This window comes from Elgaria multicarinata, chromosome 18 (genome assembly GCF_023053635.1).
Source record: "Elgaria multicarinata webbii isolate HBS135686 ecotype San Diego chromosome 18, rElgMul1.1.pri, whole genome shotgun sequence".
In the NCBI taxonomy this organism is placed as follows: Eukaryota; Metazoa; Chordata; class Lepidosauria; order Squamata; family Anguidae; genus Elgaria; species Elgaria multicarinata.
In genome coordinates, this window is record NC_086188.1 from 20,621,501 (window position 1) to 20,640,209 (window position 18,709).

Below are 18,709 nucleotides of genomic sequence, written 5' to 3' on the forward strand. Positions count from 1 at the left end.
CCTCGCACTGTTGCGCCCCAGAAACATGTATTTGGAGGCCTCTGATGCTGGAGGAATCGTGAGGAAAACCGAGCCACATTTTACACAAACCAGGAAGTGCTTCTCTTAAGATGGCGCTGACTAACTGCAGTTCTCATAGGCCCTTACAATAAAGATTCAGTTAAGAAAACCCCTATGGTCTACTCTCACGCACAAGATTTAAGGTTATGAAGCTTTTAACCAAGATCAGGCCCATGGATGGGGTTCCTAGGGATTGGTTTTGCCCCCATGATATTTAACATCTACGTAAAAACATGGAGTGGGACATCTGGAACTTTGGAGTGCATTGCTGTCAGTATGCTGATGACATGGAACTCTATTTCATCAGGAGAGGCTGTGGATGTGCTGAACCAGTGCCTGGCTGTGACAATGGAGTGGATGAGGGCTAATAAACTGAAGCTCAATCCAGACAAGACTGAAACGCTGTTAGTGGGTGTTTCCTCTGACTGGATGGAGCATGCTTAACTTCTTCTGGAGAGAGAAAGAGAGCGAGAGCGAGAGCAGTACTGAGCATGCCTGTGCTTGTGGGTGGTACCATTAACTATCATTACATGTAAAAAAGCTTATTTTAAAGACTAAATGAAATGAATCTTCACATGGGAGTGGGGAGACAAGCTTCCCACCAACTCCAATACAAGAAGAACAGAAAACCTTCATTGTTTCTGGTTAAAACTTTCTGGTCTCTTCAGGCAGTGTGACTACAAAATGGTCGCCAATGTCTTTTTCAAAGTCAACATTGATAGAAGGAGGGGTGTTTGGGTTTTTGCTTTTTGTCTTTAAACTGCTCTTTGTCCCTCAAGCTTTCACCAATCATCCTGAAATCTTCAGGGTGTATACAATCAACACTTCTTTCTGGCACCTGAAAATTTCAGGAAGAGTGGTGAAACTGTTATGATTTTATAAAGGTTAGACCAACCCATCCCTAGGAAGCCTAGGAAGAAGGTCCCTTTTGGTTCCTTTCTTCAGAGTTACTGAACTGTAAGCACACTCATCATCATCATCATCATCATCATCATCATCATCATCATCATCATCATCTGAATTCTGTCTTGTTGAGTCTCTCACTGTCTTCTACTTTGTGTGTGTGTGTGTCTGCTGTGTGTTGTGCACAAGCAGTACACAATAAAGCACACATTTATAAAATTCCATCAAAAAATGGATTGAACTGATCTACTTCAAACTTGGCATGGCTGAAGCCCTACTGAAGACCTTGTTGTTTATTTGTTTAGTCGCTTCCGCCTCTTCGTGACTTCATGGACCAGCCCACGCCAGAGCTTTCTGTCGGCCGTTGCCACCCCTAGCTCCCCCAAGGTCAAGTCTGTCACCTCCAGAATATCATCCATCCATCTTGCCCTTGGTCGGCCCCTCTTCCTTTTGCCTTCCACTTTCCCTAGCATCAGCCTCTTCTCCAGGGTATCCTGTCTTCTCATTATGTGGCCAAAGTACTTCAGTTTTGCCTTCAATACCATTCCCTCAAGGGAGCAGTCTGGCTTTATTTCCTGGAGTCTGGACTGGTTTGATCTTCTTGCAGTCCACGGCACTCTCAGAATTTCCCTCCAACACCACAGTTCAAAAGCATCTATCTTCCTTCGCTCAGCTTTCCTTATGGTCCAGCTCTCGCAGCCATAGGTTCCTACGGGGAATACCATTGCTTTAACGATGCGGACCTTTGTTGTCAGTGTGGTGTCTCTGCTCTTAACTATTTTATCAAGATTTGTCATTGCTCTCCTCCCAAGAAGTAAACGTCTTCTGATTTCCTGGCTGCAGTCAGCGTCTGCAGTCATCTTTGCGCCCAGAAATACAAAGTCTGTCACTGCCTCCATGTTTTCTCCCTCTATTTGCCAGTTATCAATCAAGCTGGTTGCCATAATCTTGGTTTTTTTGAGGTTTAACTGCAACCCAGCTTTTGCACTTTCTTCTTTCACCTTTGTCATAAGGCTCCTCAGCTCCTCCTCGCTTTCAGCCATCAAAGTGGTGTCATCTGCATATCTGAGATTGTTAATGTTTCTTCCTGCGATTTTAACTCCAGCCTTGGATTCGTCAAACCCAGCACGTCGCATGATGTGTTCTGCATACAAGTTGAATAGGTAAAGTGAGAGTATACAACCCTGCCGTACTCCTTTCCCAATCTTAAACCAGTCTGTTGTTCTGTGGTCTGTTCTTACCATTGCTACTTGTTCGTTATATAGATTCCTCAGGAGGCAGACAAGGTGACTTGGTATCCCCATACCACCAAGAACTTGCCACAGTTTGTTATCATCCACACAGTCAAAGGCTTTAGAATAGTCAATAAAACAGAAATAGATGTTTTTCTGGAACTCCCTGGCTTTCTCCATTATCCAGAGGATATTGGCAATTTGGTCTCTAGTTCCTCTGCCTTTTCTAAACCCAGCTTGTACATCTGGCAATTCTCGCTCCATGAATTGCTGGAGTCTACCTTGCAGGAACTTGAGCATTACCTTGCTGGCATGTGAAATAAGTGCCACTGTCCGATAGTTTGAACATTCTTTAGTGTTTCCCTTTTTTGGTATGGTGATATAAGTTGATTTTTTCCAGTCTGATGGCCATTCTTGTGTTTTCCAAATTTGCTGACATATGGCATGCATCACCTTGACAACATCGTCTTGCAATATTTTAAACAGTTCAGCTGGGATACCGTCGTCTCCTGCTGCCTTGTTATTAGCAATGCTTCTTAAGGCCCATTCGACCTCACTCTTCAGGATGTCTGGCTCTAACTCACTGACCACACCGTCTGATCTATCCCCAATATTATTATCCTTCCTATACAGATCTTCCGTATATTCTTGCCACCTTTTCTTGATCTCTTCTGTTTGTGTTAGGTCCTTGCCATCTTTGTTTTTGATCATACCCATTTTTGCCTGGAATTTACCTCCAATGTTTCTAATTTTCTAAAAGAGGTCTCTTGTCCTTCCTATTCTATTGTCTTCTTCCACTTCCACGCATTGCTTGTTTAAAAATAATTCCTTATCTCTTCTGGCTAACCTCTGGAATTTTGCATTTAATTGGGCATATCTCCCCCTATCACTGTTGCCTTTTGCTTTCCTTCTTTCTTGGGCTACTTGACCTATCATGATGCTAATGTTCATGTCTGTATCTGTAATTTCATTTCTTTGGGTGAAACTAAGTTTGAACTTTAATAATTCCCCAGAAAAACCAAGGGATGAACCAATATGCTTCAATCTTGGCATGCCTAAAGCCCTATTTAGGAGCTATCATGGTGCTAAGTTTTCTGTCTTTATCTTTAAAAATGACAGTGTATTCTTCAAAAAATAATTTTAAAACCTCAATTTTTTAAAAAAAATCCTAAAAATCAAAGGAAAAACCGATATGCTTTAATCATGGCATGGCTGAAGACCTACTTAGGACATATGATGGTGACAAGTTTCATCTCTTTATCTTTAAAAATGACAGTGTATTTTCCAAAACTTAATTTTAAAACCTCAAACTTTAAAGGATTCCTAAAAATCAAGGGATGAACTGATATGCTTCAAACTTGGCAGAGCTGAAGCCCTACTATGGTGCCAATTTTCATGTCTATCTGTGCTTTAGAAAGGGTCCAAATCAATCTGGATCAAGCCGATTCGCTTCGGACTGAGCCGGATCTATTTCGATTCACTTTGGATCTATTTCAAAGTCCTCTGAATCACCCCGATTCCCCTTGGATTCAGATCTGAAGCGATGCACAACCCTAGCTCTGAGTGTGGTTAAGGGTAGAATAATTATTGAAAATGGAGGCTGAACATGGAACTGGGAGAGTATTTTACAGAGGTGTGGCATACAGAGGGTATATTAAGGGCCCCCAACCTTTCTGGGCCGGTGGGCACATTTGGAATTTTGATTGAGCTGGTACCATGGCTGGTACCATGACTACCATGTTTAAGAATGGCCTGTCACCAAATACCCATTTTGGAGAGGCTAAAAGAAAAGTAATGTGCCCAAGAACCTGAATACAAAGCAGAAGTATCTGTCCAAGTTCGTAGCATCTTTCATGGGCAGAAGCCACAAAAAGTAAGCTTCTATTTATAGGCATAGTAGCAATGAAATGCCTCACTTGGCCTTTACCAGAGGACGGGCTGGTGCTGCAATTGCATTTCAAGTAAAAAGACACACACCAAAAAATTGGAAATAAAATAGGAGAGAAAACAACACAGAAAATCTCAGTTCTCAATACAAAGTGATTGATTGAAAGATGCCACTAAATTGGACAGCTTTAAAGTGGAGTTAAACAAATTCCTGGCAGATGGTGTTATCAATGGCAACTAGTACTGATGGCTATATGCTACCTCTAGTATCAGAGGCAGTGCACCAGTTGCTGGGGAACATGGGGAGGAGAGTGCTGTGGCACTCATGTTCTACTTGTGGGTTTCCCAGTAGGGCATCTGGCCAGCCGGTGTGGGAACAGAATGCTGGACTAGAGAGGCCTTTGGTCTAATTCAGCTCTTCGTGTGCTCTTACGGTATTTTCTGATTTTCCTTCCCAGGGAGGCTCGTCAGGGAAAGGCACAGCCCTGAAAGAGGGTTCAGATGCCGACCTTGTGGTATTTCTAAACATCTTCAAAGGCTACACAGACCAGGAAAGGGACAGGAAGAAGATCATCGAGGAGATTCAGAAGCGGCTCAGAGAATGCCAGGAACAGATGAATTTAAATGTGTTGATTGAGGAATCAAAGTGGGACAACCCACGTGTGCTCAGCTTCAAGCTTCGTTCTTACGTCGTTGAGGAGTATATTGACTTTGATGTGCTGCCAGCTTTTGATGCTCTCGGTGAGGCTTCCTGCCTAGGGTGGAGTCTTCTTCTCAAGTAGAGCTTGGGTGGGTGGTGAGGAAGGAGAGAAAAAGAGCTTTAGAATGGGTTCAGATGACAGGATAACCAACGGTGGGTTAAATAGTTAATGGTTGGTTATCATGTAATCTGTTGGGACTTTTTCACACCTGGTTGGTTATTCGGCCGAAATAATCAGCACATATAACCAGCACTGTGCAGAGTTGATTATTTGAATAACCGTTGGTTACTGTGTCGTGTATTGGGCACCTTTGACTATTTCGCCACACACAGTTGGTTATTTTCAGCAACTACAGAGTCCCCTGGCAAGAGTGACCAAAACTAAAGAGTCCCCTGGCAAGAGTGACTAAGGCTGCCACTCTGGTCCAGCCAGCAGAACTCACAATGGCTGATGGGATAGCAGCGGGAGGACTTGGGGGCAAGGGGGATGTGTTATTCACACCGTTGACTAATAGTCAACTCAACACTAGCCTTAATCCACACCACGGTTGATTATAATTATGTTGTGTGGGGAGTACCCCCGCAGTAATCAATAACCCACCATTGACTATTGTGTTGTCTGAATGCAGCCTCTGAGATTTCCTAAACAGCAGAGTATGTGGTGCTAAGGGCATAGCTTAATGTCAGCTTCTCTCATTTTCTCCTTGGAGCTCACTTTTAAACCAACCCCGGGTAGTTGTGATGTGCAATTAGGGTCTCTCTGGGGGGCAGCAGATACTTAACAGATGAATCCCTATGGATTCCTTGAAAATAGGAAGTTTGAAAATCACGGGTGTAAAAAAAGATGATGCAGTGTGATGTCATTGTTTCTGTGCTCTCCCAACCTCTCTGCAAGCGATGGCCAATGAAGTGGGCCACGAGCCTTGAGATGCTGAGGGTGATGATGTCACTTCTTTACCCATTGGAGCCCAGTGGCCTGTTTGACTGGTGGGGTAGAGGGCAGGTCAGCAGAGGCGGAGCCAAGGGGTCACAAGAGATGGGGGCCTATTGGAGCAGTGAAAATCTTTCTTTATTAAACAGACAGGTAGGCATGGGGGGGGAGGCACAGCAGGGCAGCAAACTGTGAACCCTAATAATAGGGCTGCTGCTATCCTTATTTTCCTTTCATGAGACAATTCCAGTGAGAGGAGAAGGGGAAATGCAGGGACGCTGCTCTCCATGGCAGTCCTGTATTGCTCCTTCACCAGAAAGGTCCTGTTTGGGGGCAAGTAATAGCACCTTTGGGGGCAGCTGAAAGGAGCCAGGATTTTCACCAGGAAACCAGTGTAGGGCTCCAATCACAACGTCTTTTCCTTCAAAATGAAAGTAGTCAGCTTAAACAAATTTTGAAAAAGCACAAATAATATAACTTGCCCCAAGAGTTGTTCTGAGCATTCATTCTCTCTGCATACCTGTGGCTTTTGTGTTTGTTTTGAATGACAGGTCAATATCAGGGCACCAAGCCTGACCCTCAGGTGTACATTGACCTGATCAGGAGCAGCGGCAGCCGAGGCGGTGAGTTCTCCACCTGCTTCACGGAGTTACAGAAGAAGTTCATCATTGATCGCCCCACCAAGCTGAAGAGTCTCATCCGGCTGGTGAAATACTGGTACAAACAGGTATGTTGGCGTGACAATGTTGCCAGGGTCATGCAGAGGAATTGAGGATTGTTCAGTACCAACACCTCTTCCCATTTCAGATTCATATGCCACCCTGAGGGTTTTAAATAGGCTGCATGGTGTGGTAAAAAATGTTTGAAATCTGAGTGGTGTGCATAAACTATGCATGTTTACTTAGAAGTAAGTCCCAATATTTTCAGTGGGGCTTCCTCTCAGATAAGCAATCCTTAGGCTTGTCAGTACATTTGATTTTGGCAGACGTCAATTATGAAATTTATTCAGCTGTCAAATTCCCGCTGCATGTTGCCTATGATATACTAACCACCATTTGATTGTAATACTTAACATTTCAAGGATCCAAAGTACTTTATATGAATTATCTCACTGTAATTCTTACAACAACCCTATAAGGTGTCATTATTATTATTCCCATATGGGGGGAGGGGAGGAGTGTGAAGAGGAGAGAAAGAGAGAGAGAGAGAGAGAGAGAGAGAGAGAGAGAGAGAGAGAGAGAGAGAGAGAGAGAAGCTTGTCTAAGACCACTCAAGTGAGTTCTTGGCAGAAGTGAGATTCAAACCTATGACCTCCTGTTTCATCACTCAGGGCTTTTCTAAACTAGAGATTTATAGCACACTCCTGACTGGCCAGTCACAAGTTTGCAGGTCCATTGTATGATGTCATCAACAACCAGGACGTCTCCCATGGTTTCTTCTGGTAATCCCGTATTTTAAAAACACAGATATCAGTATCTAATTTATGATGGGATTTATTGCACCACTAGATGGTGCTGTTTCACTGAACCGCCCAGAGAGCTCCGGCTATTGGGCGGTATAGAAATGTAATAAATAAATAAATAAATAAATAAATAAAATGGAATAGACTGCAATAGCATTCCCTTTTCAGTTCAAAATCACACGGTCGCTGCCGTTGTGAACGCGAAAGGTCTAATACCTAGTAAGGGTGCAGGGTTTTTTCTTAATGTAGAGTCAGATATTGAAATCAAGTCTTATGATGTCAAATACAGATATCAAATGTCCTGTTAGTGTTAGGGTTGTCAGAAAACATCTGGTGAAAATGCAACACCAACAGACTTCGACAATTCCTCTTGCAGTATGGGAGCGTCTGGGAGAGTGTCAGCAGCTTGATCTGAGCAACACTTAGGAATATAGGAAGCTGATGTGTACTGAGCCAGACCCGGGTCCATCTAGCCTAGTATTGTGGACACTGACTGGCAGCAGCGTCTCCCCAGGGTTTCAGGGAGGAGTTTTCTAGCCCTACCTGGAGATCCCAGGAATTGAACCTGTGATCTTCTGCATGCAAAGCAGGGACTCTACCACTGAGTTAGATCCCGTCCCTCCCCTTTCCTTCATGGGGGAAGGGAAGAGGAGGTTTGTCCTGTTGTGCTGCTAAGTTCCAGGCGTGCATGGAGGTGGGAACCCCAAAGTATGAATTGGCTATAAATGAATGGATAGATAATAATAATAATAATAATAATAATAATAATAATAATAATAATAATAATAATTTATTTCTTACCCGCCTCTCCACTTTGATCAAGGCGGGGAACAACAATAAATGATAAAACACATAAGACTGAATTAAAACATAACATACATTGTTAAAAACATCCTTAAAAACATCCTAAAAACATCTTAAAACTCCACTGGATAGGCCTGCCAGAAAAGATCAGTCTTGATAGCTTTCTTGAATTCTGGTAGACTGATGAGTCTCCTCCAGCAGGCCATTCCACAATCTGGGAGCAGCAGAAGAGAAGGTCCTCTGGGTAACAGTTGTTAATCTAGTTTTTGCTAGCTGAAGTGGATTCTTCCCAGAGGACCTGAGTGTGCAGGGCAGATTGTATGGGGGAAGGCGATCCCGCAGGTAGCCTGGACCCAAACCATGTAGGGCTTTAAAGGAGATAACCAACACTTTATACTTCGCCTGGAAACTAATTGGCAGCCAGTGAAAAGATTTTAAAACTGGTGTGATACGGTCAGCCTGGCTCCCATATTTTGAACTAGTTGAAGTTTCTGGACTAGGCACAAAAGTAGCCCTATGTAGAGCTCATTGCAGAAGTCAAGCCTTGAAGAAAGGTAGAAAGCCAAGCCAAAGTCTGAGATATGAGCAACTGCCCCTCATCTTTTCCAAATTTCAGGAGCAGGGAGGGGGGGTCTCTCATGTTGCACTACCAAGCTTTGTAGCATGCAGCAGCAGTGGGGCAGACTTGCAGTATTTCTGCCCAGCACAGGGGAGCTCCTTCCTCAATCAAAGGTATCTGACACACTCAGAGGGCAGGGGCCAGATTTAACAGGCTTAGGTTCCAGGAGGGGAAATATGAATAAACTTCTTGACAATAAGAGCACTATGGCAATGGATCCTAGAGAGATTATGAGCTCCCTCTTGATTGTGGAAAAGCACACCTCAGTTGCCCAAAAGGTCTGGAAGCAAAGCAAAAGTAGTTTTTACCATCTGAAGGAAAACCAATTTCCCAGTTTAGGAAAATAACTAATTCGCCCTGTTTCATATTGATCTGTGGGTTTCACTAGCATGCTTCCCCATTCTACAACTGTAGTTGCCAAAGAGGAAGTTGATGCCCCCCAAGTATGCGCTGGAGCTGCTGGCTGTCTACGCTTGGGAAGAAGGAAGTCGAGATACGGATTTCGACATGGCGGAAGGGTTCCGGACGGTGCTTTGGCTCCTCCAGCAGCACAGGCAGCTCTGCATATTTTGGACTATAAACTATGACTTTGAGGATGAGACCCTCGGGCGCTATCTACGGACCCAGCTCAAGAAACCCAGGTCAGTCTCCCATCCTGTTTTCTACCTGGTTGATCCAGGCCAGCTCCTTTCTACCCTCAGTAATATCTCCTATATTTCCCCATTGCTCATCCATCCCCAACAGACGCTTGCACAGAGAGACTTCTTTGGGCAAACCTCTACTGGGTGACTTCCAAGAAATCCAAAGAATTCTGTGAGGATGCAGGAGGACTCATACACAGGGCCGACTCAACCAGGGAGTGGAGCTACGCAACCACGTAGGGTGTCCAAGTGCCAGTGGTGCCTCAGCTTCATTGCACTTACTCTCCACCGTATGATGAAATCGGCAAAACATACTTCTGGGTGGGGGTGGGGAGGGCGGGATATTACCAACGTTGTCATTGAGAGAGGCTTGATATCCCACCCCCGCCAGGCTCTCCCTGCTACTGGTAGTATGAACGGGATTGGGGAAGAACTATGTGGCAGATCTCTATTTTTTATAACCGGAGTTGCGCAGCTGTGCATCAGCAAAGTAAAGGATAAAACCTCCCTCCAGAAACATGCTGTTTTGGATATAGATTGGTGGTCATTCGGCCGGCGAGCAGCATGATCACCATAACACCCCACACGGCCTTGTTCAAAATGCATTTTTCCCCATTGTAATCATCTAGTGTGTCGTTTATCTGTTTCTCATCCTTTTTTCAACTCTGTGCCTGCCATCCCTGACTGCCAAATGGTAGACTACTTTTAAGCACTAATGTGTTACCAAATTCTTCCCCCTCAGCCCTACATTGCTTAGGGAGGGACGGGGGAGGGGGTGGATGACCGCTGTGAACCGCTGGCTTGCTCCTGGCATGGGGGTTTATCTGGCACAACCCTGCAGGAGCAAAAGTGCGGGGTTTTGGAGGAACACAGCACCAACTTGGCACCACAGTCAAAGTCAAGTTTATTGTTTTTAGCAACCAGCCATTATACAGGCCTTAGCTAGATCTAAGGTTTATCCCGGGATCGTCCCGGGTTCATCCCTGTTCATGTAATTGACACACAGGGGATCCTGGGAGCAGGCAGGGACGGCCCCGGGACGATCCCGGGATAAACCTTAGGTCTAGCTAAGGCTGCAGTTTCACATAGATGTGTTTCATTCATTCATTCATTCATTCATTCATTCATTCATTCATTCCCTCCCTTACTCAGCACCCCCTGGTCAACTTTTAATCATTGAACATACTGCTTTTATGTTGCCTAGCATATGATAACTAATAAGGTAGTGGAAGGACCCTTGAATGCATTTTGTGGGCAGGCTCACGCATTCCCTAGCTTGCGATACTGGTTTGAAAAGTGTACGTTAGAAAACACCCACTTTTTTGGGGGGAAATGCACATTTTCACACTTTAGTCAATGGAGAGGAAGTACACAGTTCGGTTTGCACTTTAAAAGAATGCGTACCCAAGTGCACACTTTCCCCATTCAAACAACAACAAAAACCCTGGCAATTGGGAACCGGAACGAGGCAGACCGAGGTTTGAAGTGAGGGACCTACACGAGCTCAAACCTCACTGATCCTGTCCCTAACTAAGAGATGATGGAGCTGATTTGGGAAATGAGATTGCAAACCAAGGGATGATAGGGAAATTTGATTGTGCTAATCCGGGACTCAATGGGGCCCATGGTTTCTACGTACATTATGAAGACTCTTAGTGCCAGGTTGTTTGTGCAAAGTTCTCCTTGTGTGTGAGTGTGTGTGTGTGCGCGTGCGCAAAGTATCTATTCTCCATAGTTCCCCTCACTATAGTAGGGATGTATGAGATTTTTAAGACAACAACAACAACAACTGTATTTGACCTGAATCTGCCCAGTTCACACCTCCTGGCTGGATCCGAACACAGACTTGAACGCAAACTGCAGTTGAAGGACATATATTTCTGAGTTTGCAATGTGATACGTGTGGGGAAGGTTTTTAAAAGTGCATACATTTGAAAAATGCATATATAACAATGTAGTTTTCGCCCATTGATTAAACCATGTTTGTGCACATTTTTCAAAACTACGTTTTTGTATGCATTTTTCGACTGTATGCATTTTTTCAAACCCTCCCCACTCCCTGCCATGAATCCCATCGCAATTGATGTGTACATTTTGAAAAATGTAGCCAAAAAATACACACTGATTTTTGTATGAAAAGAAATCAAAACAAAACTCGCAATCGGAGACAGATAAGGGTTAGGAACAGGCTTCTAGGTGGAACTTGGCGAACCTTCATGACCATGTGCTTTGCTTATTCACACATCCTTGGTCCAAGGTTTCAGACCGAGATTCATGGCTGGGGGGGATTTGAACCTCACTTTAAAACTCTAACCACACTACACAGCCCTTTTTAACTCTGGTTATTTAAGAACTGGGATGGGGAGGGAGAAGAAGGCTTGTGTGAGCCCAGGAGTCCTGCAAGGTTCCTTCATGTAGGCTCTTGCTTATGGCTAGTTATAGTTTATTTATTTTATTGTTTATTGCATTTCTATACCGTCCAATAGCTGAAGCTCTCTGGGCGGATCACAAAAGTTAAAACCATCAAATACGAATCAAAGTATAAAACAAAGAACCGTATAAAAAGACAATATAAAAGTACAAAAGTATCCACAACCAGGATAAAAATGAGCAGCAAGGCAGATATTGATACAGATTTAAAATACAGATTTTAAACAGCAAAGTTAAGATGATAAACTGTTAAAATACCGGGAGAATAAGAAGGACTTCACCTGGCATGAGAGAGAGTATAACGTAGGTACCAGATGAACCTCTCGAGGGAGCTCATTCCACAGCCGGGGGGCCACAGCAGAGAAGGCCCTGCTCCCCCTGGTAGCCACCAGCTTCACTTCCTTTGGCAGGGGCTCACAGAGAAGGACCCCTGAAGATGGCAGACACATATGGGAGACACACATGGGAGGAGGTGTTCCTTCAGATAACCTGGCCTCAAGCCGTTTAGGGCTTTGAATGTTTGAACTGGGCCCAGACCAGGACTGGCAGCCAGTCAAGCTGGAAAAGGACTGGCGTGATATGGTCTCGTTGGCCAGTCCCTGAACAGATGATTTTTCAAAATTGCAATGTTACAAATGATAAAATATTAAGATCTTAGTGTATTGATATACTGTATATCTATATGTATTAATAACAAACAAAATTCTGTAAATGAGCCTTTCTTAGCTTAAAGTGGCAATGATGAATAAAGTTTCACTTGCTGATTTAAAGGGGAGGGGGAAGAAGTTGACATTTTAGCTTTTATTTAAACACACCCAGGGCCGGTGCTATCATAGAGGCCACTCAGGCGGCTGCCTAGAGCACCAAGGCAAGGGGGGCACTGAACGCCCCACCCGGCCGCTGCCCTCCCACAATGGCTCTGAGAGGGCGGCTTCTGGGTGCGCCATTCCGAAGCCACCTGCCTGCCCCAGCGTCCTGGCGTCATTTCGGCTGGGCACCTACCCAGCCGAAGCGAAGCCGTGCCCGCCCGCCCCACTCCAGCGTCCTGGCTTCGCTTCGGCTGGGCGGGCAAGATGGCACCCCGTGCCCAGGTATGCTGGGGTGGGAGTGGGTGAAAGCAGCTCACCTGCCTAGGGTGCAAAATAGTCTGGCACCGGCCCTGAACACACCCTATATTTCCCCCTGGTGGTGGGGATTCTGTGAATCCCTTGTGCAATGTCTGTATCTTATTCATTGCTTCTGTTACTGGATTTCAGACCAGTCATCTTAGACCCAGCAGATCCAACCGGGATCGTAGGAGAGGGATGCCGCTGGGATCTGCTTGCAGAGGATGCAGCATGGTATTCTGTTCAGAAATGTTGCAAGAACTTCAATGGATCCTTGGTACAACCCTGGGATGTGCTGGTAAGAGAAGAAGACATGCCTACCTATAAGGCCATCGAGTCCAATGCAGGAATTTATATCATTATTGTTGTCCATATTTTATGTATTATTTATTTAATTAATTGACTGAATATATAGCCTACTTCATCCCAAAGGCTCAGGACTGGTAACAATATGTGAATCAATCCACCTTATCTTTTCTTCTTGCTGGCCACCAAAAGACAGTTTGAGTCAAACATGCCTTCAGCTGCTTGTAAAGGATGCACAGATGTTGGAGTTTACAGTACACATGGTTCTTTATAGAGAAACAAAAGCAAAAAGACAGGTCTCTACCCCCCAGAAGCTTACAATATAAATTTAAATTTAATTTGTAACGTTATATAGCTGTTGGTCATGATTCTAAGCCCTCCCGCTGAGATGCGTGACGGGGGCTCATCTACACCAAGCAGGATATTCCACTATGAAAGCGGTATGAAAGTGGTATATAAAAGGCAGGAGCCACATGGCTGCTTTATAATGAGATTGAAGTGCACTGCGGGATCTACACTGCTGCTTTAGTGGTAAGAAAGTGCACTGACAACTGTTGAGGCCCAGGACACCTCTACACCAAGCAGAATATAACACTATGAAAGTGGTATATAATATGTGTCAGTGGGCCCCAACAGTTGTCAGTGCACTTCAGTATTGGTATAAAGCAGCCGTGTGGCTCCTGCCTTTTATATACCACTTTTGTACTGCTTTCAAAGTGGAATATCCTGCTTGGTGTAGATGAACCCAGGAGCTGAGTTCGGACGACATGCTCAACTGTTGTTTCCCGTTCTGTTCCTGTTACCACCCCTCTTATTGATTAGGGTGTCATCCAAACTCAGCCAATGAAGAGGTCTGCTGTGTAATCCACAAAGCATTATTCAGCAAATAAACATCTCTTCACACCTGAAGGAAGTGGGAATGCTAGGATCATAGAATGATAGAATCATAGAATAGCAGAGTTGAAAGGGGCCTACAAGGCCATCGAGTCCAACCCCTTGCTCAATGAAGGAATCCACCCTAGAACATCCCTGACAGATGGCTGTCCAGCTGCCTCTTCAAGGCCTCCAGTGTGGGAGAGTTACCTCCCTAGGTAACTGGTTCCATTGTCGTACTACTCTAACAGTCAGGACGTTTTTCCTGATGTCTAGCTGGAATCTGGCTTCCTTTAACTTGAGCCCATTATTCCGTGTCCTGCACTCTAGGAGGATCGAGAAGAGATCCTGGCCCTCCTCTGTGTGACAACCTTTTAAGTATTTGAAGAGTGCTATCATGTCTTTCCTATTAAGCTTTCCTCTAAGCTTAATTAGGCTAATGAAGCTAGGCAGTTGCCCTTTCAACTAGAAGGGAGAGTCTCCCATGCAGCCCAAGGGCCACTTTAGCTCAGGGATGGTCTTTGTCAAGAAGTCTTTGGCGAGTGGCTAGCATGGCAGACCACCTCTCAGCTGCTCGCTTGACCCTGTGCTGGATTCTGGGATCTGTCGACTCTGAAGTCCACCCTGTTTCTGACAGTGGCTGAGTTCCCAGGGAGCAGGACGCAGACAAGCTGGAGCGTGTTCAGAGGAGGGCAACCAGGATGATCAGGGGTCTGGAACTGGGCATGTTGAGCCTGGAGAAGAGAAGATTGAGGGGATAGCATTCTTCAAATACTTAAAAGGTTGTCACACAGAGGAGGGCCAGGATCTCTTCTTGATCTTCCCAGAGTGCAGGACACAGAATAACGGGCTCAAGTTAAAGGAAGCCAGATTCCAGCTGGACATCAGGAAAAACATCCTGACTGTTAGAGCAGTACGACAATGGAACCAGTTACCTAGGGAGGTTGTGGGCTCTCCCACCCTAGAGGCCTTCAAGAGGCAGCTGGACAACTACCTGTCAGGGATGCTTTAGGGATGATTCCTGCATTGAGCAGAAGGGGCCTTGTAGGCCCCTTCCAACTCTGCTATTCTATGATTCTATGATGAGCTCTGAGTCATTCGCATTCTCTCTGATAAACTCCTGGGAAGACTCCCCCTTGACTCCTGAAGAGACTTGGAGCATTTGCTCCCCTTGTTCCAGTATTGGTGGGAAAATTCTAGTCCTCCTCCTCCTCCTTCTCTTCAGATTCTGAGTCAGGCCTGATCCTGACAGCAGTTTATATTCTCATCAATCTCTCTTTTCTTGCTCATGCTGGTTTTTCTAGATGAACATGATGGGTTTTGCCGAGTCATTTTACCGATTCAGGAATTTCCTGACAATTGGGAATGTTTTAAGTAAGACTGCTTTCTGGATGCATGTATTTTGGTAGGCCTAATTTCTGAAGGTTTTCTGTATAGTTTTTTGATGTGATGCCAGTGACTGATGTGACTAATGGAATAATTACGCCCTTTTCCTGTTGCCATAGTTCTTTAACTAGGCTGACCATATGGAAAGGAGGACAGGGCTCCTGTATCTTTAACAGTTGCATAGAAAAGGGAATTTCAGCAGGTGTCATTTGTATATATGGAGAACCTGGTGAAATTTCCTCTTCATCACAACAGTTAAAGCTGCAGGTGCCCTGCCCTGCCCTCTTTTAAATCTGGGCACTCTAGTATAGCTCCTGCACCTTTAACTGTTGTGATGAACACAGGCTTAGAGGACTTATAGACAGCCCCTTAAGGGAGTTTGCTGTGTGGATTCAGAAGGGATTATGCACATTACCACACACACAATGCTCTGGGGTATAGGCGGGCGAAGCTCTAAATTTTATCTGTGGAGTTCCGCAGATTCATAGAAGAGCAAAACCGGGGCCTTAAAGGAATGAGGCAGCAGAGGTTGCGAGAGGAGGACTGAATATCTCTCCTCTCTCTCCCTGCCCACTCCCCCCCCCTTTGGTTCGGGGTGGCACTTTTCCAGCCCCCGATTCTGGGGCGCTTGGCTGTGGGAAGGGGTGCTTCTGCTCTGGCTGCAGAACACAACTGGCTGGGTCCCACGGGAAGCAGGGAGAAGCAGCTGACTTGCATGTCAGGGAGTGAAAGCTGCAGGAGCCCTGCCCTCTTTTGTATTTGGTCACTCTAGTATAGCTCCTGCAGCTTTCACTATTGTGATGAAGAGGGAATTTCACCAGGTGCTCCATGCATACAAATGACACCTGCTGAAATTCCTTTTTTTATTCAACTGTTAAAGAATCAGGAGCGCTGTCCTCCTTTCCATAGGGTCAGCATAGATTATGGGGGATGGGGATGATGGGGTCTTTCTGTACTGTTTGGGTGATGTAGCATTCCAAGACTCAGCCGGAGGCACCACAGAATAGCCTATTCCTCACACAGGGAGGATCTACACATGGTTGTTAAGGCGCTTGCGTGCGCCTGCAGTGCGCCCCGAAACTCATTGTGTAGATCCTGCCTATCCTGGCCAGAAGAGGCGGAGGAGGAGGGGGAGGAGGAGGCCACGCATCACCCCTCACGGGGACGGGGCGAAAAGTTTCCGGGCTCGGCAGCTTCGCTGGGGAATTCGGCCGCCTCCTTGCCGCCACCGCCGCCCACCTCCCCACCGGCCTCCTGCTGCCGGCGAAAGAGCCACAGATGTAAAGGCGGGGCGGCGGCTTCTTCCGCCGAGCTCTCCGACCCAGGTGGCTCTTTCGCCGGCAGCAGGAGGCCGGTGGGGAGGTGGGCGGCGGCAAGGAGGCGGCCGGATTCCCCAGCGAAGCCGCTGAGCCAGGAAACTTTTCGCCCCATCCCAGTGAGGGGTGATGCGGGGCCTCCTCCTCCTCCTCCTCCTCCTCCTCCTCCTCCTCCTCCTCCACCACCACTTCTGGCCAGGATAGGCAGGATCTACACAATGAGTTTCAGGGCGCACTGCAGGTGCACGCAAGCGCCTTCGCGACCATGTGTAGATCCCCTCAGAGTCACAAATCTCCCATTATGGTTTGTTCTCATTTCAGCGGCAAGTACATCAGGAAGAAGAACAGTCCTCCTGCACGATACTCTGAGAAGACCCATCTCAGCCTCTTCATGGAATGAAGTCTTTTGTGAGTGTATTCGAGAGGGCATCTTGTCCAGCCTCCCAAACTATTTATGGAGAAAAAAATGCATCTCGGCAGCTGGGCTTCTTGACGCCATTGAGTTCTGTGAGACCTGCAGGCCTACAGGCATTAACTGGGATTTCTGTTAGTTTCATGCACATCTGAAACTGTCAAAAATTGTGTTGGGACAGGAGCTGTCCTGGACAACAGTGCTGTTCCTCCTTAAATTAGAATATACCACCTGTGGAGAGCAAGAGTGGAAACAGAATTCAAGAGCTTGTTCATTGAGTCAGAGTTCAGAAGTGGGTCTCCCAAGTAGTGAGGTCACAACGCATGAGTGTGGATTTCTATGACTCCATCCTCCCACGTCCCGAGCAAACTGGATTTTCCCCAGTAGTGAGGATTCAGAAGACTTGCGTACTGTTGTTGTTTTTTAATGTGGAGGATGGGGGGGGCATTGATTTCAGCAAACGTGTCCTTGCACAAATGCACACTTTTAAATGCAAACGCAAGTTCAAAAAATTCACATACATTCCCAAAAAACTTGATACCATTGGTGAGCAAATGAGAGAATAAAAGACGCCTGACAATCTGCTAAAGAAAGATGGGATGTATTTAACAAAACCTGTAGATCCCTAGGCCCGTATTTGTAATTTCAGGATAACGACCCCCACTAAATAAAATAAAGTCACACAAGGGATTATGGAGCATTTTGGTTGTAGCTCCTGTCCTAGGGTTAAGCAAAATGGTTGTCGACTCCTTCTTCACAACGGTCACTCTCCAATTCAGCCCTTTCTACCAAATCAACAGGTCTAGGGAATCCAGGAGGATTTACACTGACATTTCCTCCTGGAAGATGCTGATAAAATTCTGCCTCTGGAGGAACATCTGTGCTAAATAACTTGCTTTATCCCCCCCCGTCCTGTATTTTAATGACCCCCCCTCCTAAACTGGAACTATATTTTTTCCCTTTTCTGTCATCCATGCAGGTGGTCTCGTATTCCATTGCAATGTCATGGAAGCCAACTGGAAGCCCATGTCGATCTACAGATGTGTTCTTTAGTATTTACTCTGCAGCCATCTCTCTTCACACTCTTAGACATTATAGACACACATAAACATGAATCCTAAAAAGAACTGTTGCCTATTAGCAACACCAGTAGGGTGGGGATAAGATTTGAACAAATGCAGACTTTCAAATGCAAACACATGTTTAGAGAATTTGTGTCTGTTCATAATTTTTTTTGATTCTGTCAATGAGTGGACGAAAGATGCCTGAAAATCCACGAAACATAGATGGACCAGATTTAACAAAATCCATACATCACTAATCCCATATTTGTACTTTTAGTATAATCTTCCCCACCAAACAAAATAAAATCACACGAGGGACCATGGAGCATTTTGGACACAGCTCTTTGCTAATACACTGCCCTAGGGTTAAGCAAAATGGTTGTTGACTGTCTCTCCACAATGGTCACTCCCGTTCAGCCCTTTCTTTCAAATCAGCAGCTCTGGTGAATTCAGGAGTATTTACGCTGACATTTCCTCCCGGAAGACCAAGCAGAATGATCAAATTCTGCTTCTGGAGGAACACCTGTGCTAGTTACCTTGCTTCATCCCCCCTCCTCAGCTGAAACTAGATTTTTTC

General features: G+C 45.5%; 2 protein-coding genes across 2 annotated transcripts in view; one reads left to right on the forward strand and one right to left on the reverse strand.

The window, feature by feature from the left end:
• DERL3 (derlin 3) overlaps window positions 1-18,709 on the reverse strand; it is a 257,501-nt gene that overhangs the window by 70,326 nt on the left and 168,466 nt on the right. The gene's annotated exons all lie outside the window — the stretch shown is intronic.
• OAS3 (2'-5'-oligoadenylate synthetase 3) overlaps window positions 1-18,709 on the forward strand; it is a 60,905-nt gene that overhangs the window by 547 nt on the left and 41,649 nt on the right. The window contains exons 2-5 of the mRNA XM_063144301.1: window positions 4,541-4,823; window positions 6,265-6,440; window positions 9,013-9,239; window positions 12,926-13,073. Coding sequence (XP_063000371.1) covers window positions 4,541-4,823; window positions 6,265-6,440; window positions 9,013-9,239; window positions 12,926-13,073 — 834 coding nt within the window. The remainder of the gene's footprint in view (window positions 1-4,540; window positions 4,824-6,264; window positions 6,441-9,012; window positions 9,240-12,925; window positions 13,074-18,709) is intronic.